This window comes from Sinocyclocheilus rhinocerous, unplaced genomic scaffold (assembly GCF_001515625.1).
Source record: "Sinocyclocheilus rhinocerous isolate Xijiao unplaced genomic scaffold, SAMN03320098_v1.1 scaffold1214, whole genome shotgun sequence".
NCBI lineage: Eukaryota > Metazoa > Chordata > Actinopteri > Cypriniformes > Cyprinidae > Sinocyclocheilus > Sinocyclocheilus rhinocerous.
This window is the reverse complement of record NW_015627891.1, coordinates 713,601-720,605: the sequence shown is the minus strand read 5'-3', so window position 1 is coordinate 720,605 and position 7,005 is coordinate 713,601. Positions and strand designations below refer to the sequence as shown.

Here is a 7,005-nt window from a genome sequence, read left to right as displayed (position 1 = left end):
CAATCAATATTACATTTTTTCCTGTATTTTTGATCAAATAAATGCAGCCTTGATGAGCATAAGATACTCCTGTAAAAAACATTAAAAATCGTTCTTATCCCAAACTTTTGACTGGTTGTGTGTGTGTGTGTGTGTGTGTGTGTGTGTGTGTGTGTTACAAATTTCACCACATGACCAGTTGAATGCTACTCATTTATATTGGTAACGTTGATATTTGGAGTTAAAATATATTATTTAAAAAATAATTATTTATTTTATTAACTTTTATTATTTACTAATGAAAAATTGGCCAGGAATAACTGTGAATATTGGGTTTTTACAGTGGCATCTGAAGTTTTCTATGACGCATGATGCTGCATCCACACCTCAAGTTGTCAAAAGTCCAAGACAATTGCTGTATCTTTTAGTAAATCAAAGACTTCTCTCAAAAAAAATAGGAAATGGTAAGAAAAATGAGAGAGAGAGAGAGAGAGAGAGAGAGAGAGCAGTTTTAATGTTTGCTTCACAACATAAATGAGGCTGTACATCCACTCAATTTTATGAATATGTTCACATCAACACCTAAAATCTAAAAATGCACTAGTTGTTATACATACTACAGATAATTTCACATATGAAAAAAATATCATCGCTCATGAAGTCTTAAAGCAATTGCCACTCGCACATACAGTATATGCCTACATACAGTAGGTGCCGGTACAGCAAAGCATAGTTGCTCCTGCAGGGCTTACTGTAATTTACACTCATATTTGACCCAATGTTAGTTTTGCACCATGCTTGAATTCTAATGTCCTCAGCCTTTAGTTGTGTACACTACACTTATTTCAGCATATTGCATCAAACTTTGTACTTCCTCACCATAATGCCACATACTAGTGCAATTATTTCAGAAACCCTGACTTCCTTATTATTGTACTGACAATATGGTTGAATATAGCATCAAACCATATCCCAGCAGGCATTTCAAAAACACTTAGAGAAAAATATTTTTGTTGTGAGAAAAGTCTGTATTTTGTGTTTCAGGGAAAAAACTGTGAATATAATTATGATGACTGCTTGATCCAGTCATGCCCTGATAGGTTTTCCTGTAAGGATGGCATCAACAATGTCAGCTGTGTCCCTGTGAAGACCGACACATCGTCTGTTCCTCCCATCTCAGTTGTGTCGTGGAGAACCATCAACCCCAACCCAGAGTTACAACCCACTTTAGCACCTGTGGAGAACTTGCAAAACACTGAGCAGTCGACAGGTTGGTACTAAAAACCACATATGCAATATTTTCTAGTTTTGTAATACTTTTGAATATTTTTAGCAGCCTCATAAAATCCACATAATAGTCTTACATTAATAATTTTTGGTTTTGAATCTGAAATGTCTTTGAGTCACAGTCAATTCCTCATGAAGAGCATGCAAATTCTCTGCGTTCATAACAGAGCAAGGAAGCAAACTGTTTTTGCATTTAAACATTATGAGGTTGACTTCCACTGTGCTGGCTTTTAATATTATTGGCAAAAGGATTGGGTAAATGAAATACATCATGAACAATTGAAAACAATCAATAAGCTTGTGTGGTTTGTTTTGATTGATCAGCTTTATTATCTGCTTGTCTTTGTAAACCTAGGAGATTATTGACACTGCTTAAGAGACATATCATAAATATTATTTATGAACAGCTTGTCAATCTTTGAGTAAAACACGGTATGTTATTTATATAGAAATGTATATAGTATATTGAAACAAACACATTTAGTTCACCCAAAAGTACAAATTCTGTCATCATTTATTCACCTCATGTTGTTCCAAACCCGAATGACTTTCTTTCTTTTGCAGAACACAAAAGAACATATTTTGAGGAATCTTTTTAACTAAATTAATTGAATTCTGTTGTATGGACATTTCTCAAAATATCTTCTTTTATGTTTCACAGTCTGTTTCACAAACTTTCTTTCACAAAATCTTTTTAATAAAGAGTGTTTCATTCACTTTACAGTAGTTAGTTGGGTACAGTTGTTACACTTTAAAAATGTAATAGTGAATTTTTTTATATTTTTAAATTCATACTATTTAACAATATCTAAAATGGGAGCCCGCAAGATCAAATAAAAGTCAAATCTTTTATTTAATACATGAAGTAATAATACTGAATAGTTTTCACCTTTAAATGGTACAGATTATTTTAGCTGTCAGGACTAATTTGTGTTTAAAGCAAAAGTGGAACCTACATTATAATTATTTTTAATTAGATGCTTTGATGAAATTCTGCTTTTAGGTGTTTGAAACTTATTTTTATTTCTTAATATCAGTTTTTTGTTTTGTGTTTTTGTTTTTTGGAAAATTTCTCATAAAATGAGATGATCACGCTGCTTTTCCTCAGTCAGAGAGAGAGAGAGCCCTACTGAGCTTGTGCTGAGTTATTGTCATCACTCTTATTTGTGAATTTGTATGTTATTGACTACAATAACATACAGATACATTACCACAGACAACATAATGACAGACAAAAAGTCCTTGAAATGTGTATTCCGAAAACATTTCCCAAATAGCCTACATTTTCTTTGCTCTGTTCCAAAATGAGCTGGGAGCCCCTAAAGGTTAGTAAGATAAACACTCACCATCTGTGGTATGTCTGATAATAAGAGCTTTTTCCACATTTGTTCCACTAATGTTCTCTGAAGAAGCAGTAGTTTGAACAAACTCAATTAGTTTTCGCTGGAAAATTACAGCTAATTAGGAATTATGCGCTATCGTTTATAATGTTTATTGACAGTGACACAAAATGCCCATTGGTAACAATGAATGAATTGTAGAGAGCCAAAATGTCAGTGTGGAACATGAGGACTACATTTCCACATCATTTAGGAAATTGAACCATCCTAGCCCAATTTCCTGACAATGGACTAATAAATGGATTCTGGAGGCTACATTTGTCAAATCACTGAAGGTAATTTGGTGAAGCAAAGTCTAAGCAAGTCATTTTAGAAGAAGAAAACCCATGAATGTGCTTAAATTTCCCTAAAGCATGACTTTTCGCTTTCTTTCTGAATTGATTTGAAATTAACTGCTGGCCCGTAGCCTTTTTCCAAGTATTTTTTTTCTTCTAAATACAGCATTTCACAGCGTTAAAGAGTGAGAATGAGATGACATTCTCTCAGTTACAGGTGAGTTTCTGTTGTACAGTTGGTCTTTTAAATGCTGCGCTGCTAGAACAGTATCTAAGATTGCTGCTATACAAAGTGAACCACAAAAAAATCAATAGGCCAAAATAAAGGTAAATGTGTTTCTGGCATATGTTGAGAGTGATTTTGACATTTAAGCTAGACTTTATGGTGGTCCTGGGGGGGCACAACGCAATGGAATTAAACCTCTCCGCGGAATGAAAAATGTAGTAAACTGAGTAACTGCATTTGGATCTCTTGAGGGCACAGAAATGTGTCTGGATATGACGGCGTGAATGTTTGCTCTAACATACCATCAGCACTAATTTCTTCAGCCACTACTGAGAAAGACAAAGTGTGCGTAAGTCAGTGCCCTTGGGGAACAGTGCAGTTAATTTACCAAACATGCACTTTACTGAAATCAATGAATGTACAATGTGAAAGGCAAATGCTACAGACAGCTTTAAAGGTTTGCCTGGGCATCCATGGGAATTTTCTTCAAGTGCCCGAGAGGTACACTAGCTGAGTAATCGCTGTGCGATTGTCCAGACAGGGTGGAATTGAGGCCATTTTTTATGGAAGATAAAACTCAAGGAAGCTGCTATAGTCTTAACTCAAAAATGGCAGGATAAATCTATCATCACAAGTTGGACTCAGAAATCCATTTAGTCTTTGGATCGTACACACTTTTTTGATGGACAGCTGACTGGGATCGTTTTCACAGAACAGTGAATCAGACTTGATACGATGCAGTCGAATTGTAGATAAAAGAATTGCACATTTATCAATCTCTGGGTTAAGACTTGATGTTTTGGTTTGGTTTGAGGTTTTTTTTTTGTTTGTTTGTTTGCTTTTCATCTGTACTTGTCTTTTTTATCCGTAAGGTTTAGGCAAATTTAAGAATTGGCTCTATTTCTATTAATGAGTGTGAATCTATCTATTTATCTGTCTATTTATATCAAGTAAATATTCACAGTTTAGCTTGACAATAATTGCTGTGTGTAGTTAGAATTAATGTGAATTAGTTAAATTGCTATTGAATTCCAATCGCAATTCTCTATGTTTGCTACCTCAGTTTAAATTCATGAATTCAATTTGAATTTAAAAGGCATTCTCAATTCAGTTCTAAGTGATACACAGTCCTGGTATTCATCCTTTCCTTTGTTGTCTGTATGTTGACGTCTCCTACAATAACTCAAAATATTGGTCAAATAATGTAAAAATGAGAGCAGGATACTAGACCGCAACTAATAAGCAGACAAAGTCTTGAATGCTTGATGCAGTTTTTATTTTGCAGTTTTTTACATTTCATTGCCCCACAGTCAAACATTGGTCTTAGAATATAATCATTTTAAAATAATTTGTCTATGCAATCTTTTTATTTTAAATATTATTCAACAAAGAACATATACTGTAACTTTTAAATGGACCAACAAAGTCTCATCGATATGTCTATATAGGTCACTCTCTAAAAACATCTTTTGCCCTAGGTGCAGCTATAAATAGATTAGCCAGGAACTTGCATGATACCTCTGCTCTCTCTGCTGTCCTCTCCTCCTCCTGCTCCTCTGCATTCCCAGCGTACTGAATCTATTTCAGATAGAAACAAAAGACAAAGGAGTTTGAAATATTCCGCTTTGATATCTACAAATCAGTCAGTGGCAGTCGGGTCATGCTGGTTTGGATGTGTGGCTTCATATGCAACAATTGGACAAATAGTTGATGCAACAGTTTGGTAAAGCATAAAAAATGTGACAAAATTGGGAGTTCATCTGTGTGTCCATCATGTTTGGAAGATTAAAAGATAACTTTCTGATTTTGTGATAAAACTCATTATGTTGAGTGTGAAAGTGAAATATATATATATTTTAATCAAGTTCCTATATCAAATGAACTTCAGATGTGCTTGCTTCGTGTGATCTGTCTTTGCATGTTGATGTCAGGCAATCTGACAAGTTTCTGTGAATTCTTGCACATGTATATGTATGGGCCGATGAGTAACGTGGAACACAGACAGGGCATAAATCAGATGACAATAAAGGAAAATGATCATTAATTTATTTGCATAGCAATCGGGCAACCAGGTGAGACATAGGGCCCACGACCGATCTAAAGTATCCAGATAGAAATTTGTTACCCATTCTCAATGGGAAAGTGCCCAAGCAACATTGCTCAAAAAAAGTTGCCCCGTGTATCATCAGCCTTACAAGTCCTTTTTTACCCATTTTGTAGCCTGTTTTATTGGTTGGTTTTATTGGTACACAAAAAAAAAGGTACACTGGGTTGTCCCTGGGGTGGTAGTGATATATACCATTTAGGTACTAATATGTACACTCCAGGTACGAATATTCGTACCTAAAGTGTGCATATTACTACCTAAATGATACCCTTTCAAAAGCACCTTTTAAAACGGTACTGCCCCAGTGACAGGTTTTGTACCCCCCAGGGTTTTTTTTTCCAGATAGGGTTTCTGGGTGGTTGCTAGGTGTTTTCTTACTACTGGATACATTTAGGTTCTCCATTGTTAGTCTAAGTCGTTTTTTCATATTTTATAGTCTGCCAGGTAACAAATCACGATCGCATAGAAAAGTTAAAGCACACTTCTTTTCAAAAGGCCTCACATTTTGAGGTGTCTTTAGCACAAGTGGTACAGGTGAGTTATGTTCCAAAATATACAATAGCAAAAGTCTCTAATAATGTTTGAATATAATTAAAGTTATTTAAGTGTAAAAGAAGCAGCTGATTACAGTATGTTAGAAAATGGTGCATAAGTGCAACGTTAGTCTTGCATTTGTATATATTTCATAAGTACTTTCCTTGCTTCTACAGTTTTAATGGATGAGCTTACCATTCATTCATTAAACAACACTATTTTTGAATGGCCATAAGGAAAACGCTGATCTTTTCCACACTCTCTCTTGTTCTTCCCTTTACAGAGCTCTATATTTATACATCCCATAAAAGTGTTCATCAGCACAACTGGCAGCAGTCCAGCAGAGTCAGCATTTCACAAACATGCAATAACTACACCTTCAAAGTGTTTGCAGACTTATTTTATCCAATAAGAGTTTTATGTTCGAGATTTCCTGTAGTGTGTCTTTCATAGCTCTCTCTGTCGATAATAACCACTGAATGAGCTCGCAGTCACCTGTCCCTATTGACTGGTTTTCAATGATTTGAATGTTAAAGAACCAGCGAGAGCAGACTGCGGCAAGCACGTGGAGAAGTTAGTGGCTAAAATGCAGATTTCAAAAAGGGATCTGGAGTTAATTGCTAATGAGGTGAGTGTTTGTCTCCCGGCAGCATTCACAGACTGCGTGAAAGCCTTATATCAGTCCAAACAAGCATCTCAAATTAATAAATGGCTCAGTCTCAGAGGGGTAATTTTCCATCATCAACACTGGTAAACCTGCCTGGAACACCAGGGGAGGGAGAAGGTAGACGCTCTGTAGTCGCCCCGCATTCATCCTCATTAATCGGAGATCACAACCTCTCGTTTCCTGATAAGTCTCCATTCTTTCAGTCTGTTGATGTCAGGCAATCTGACAAGTTTCTGTGAATTCTTGCACATGTATATGTATGGGCCGATGAGTAACGTGGAACACAGACAGGGCATAAATCAGATGACAATAAAGGAAAATGATCATTAATTTATTTGCATAACTAGCATTGAATTATTCATCATGGTTTCAGTCTGCTCAATCTGTATCTCATTAACATGACTTATGAGGCTTATAAATCTGAGTTCCCTTTCATGGGAACTTCGAACTGCATCCTCTAGGGGTCGCTATGGGGAACCCCTCGTCGTGACCCGTGTCTGAAGCATACATTGAAAAAACACCAACTCGTT

At 35.8% G+C, this 7,005-nt stretch overlaps 1 protein-coding gene across 1 annotated transcript in view; it reads left to right on the top strand.

The window, feature by feature from the left end:
• eys (eyes shut homolog) overlaps window positions 1-7,005 on the top strand; it is a 213,990-nt gene that overhangs the window by 137,953 nt on the left and 69,032 nt on the right. Inside the window, exon 30 of the mRNA XM_016548212.1 lies at window positions 1,024-1,249. Within this exon, the coding sequence (XP_016403698.1) occupies window positions 1,024-1,249 (226 nt within the window). The remainder of the gene's footprint in view (window positions 1-1,023; window positions 1,250-7,005) is intronic.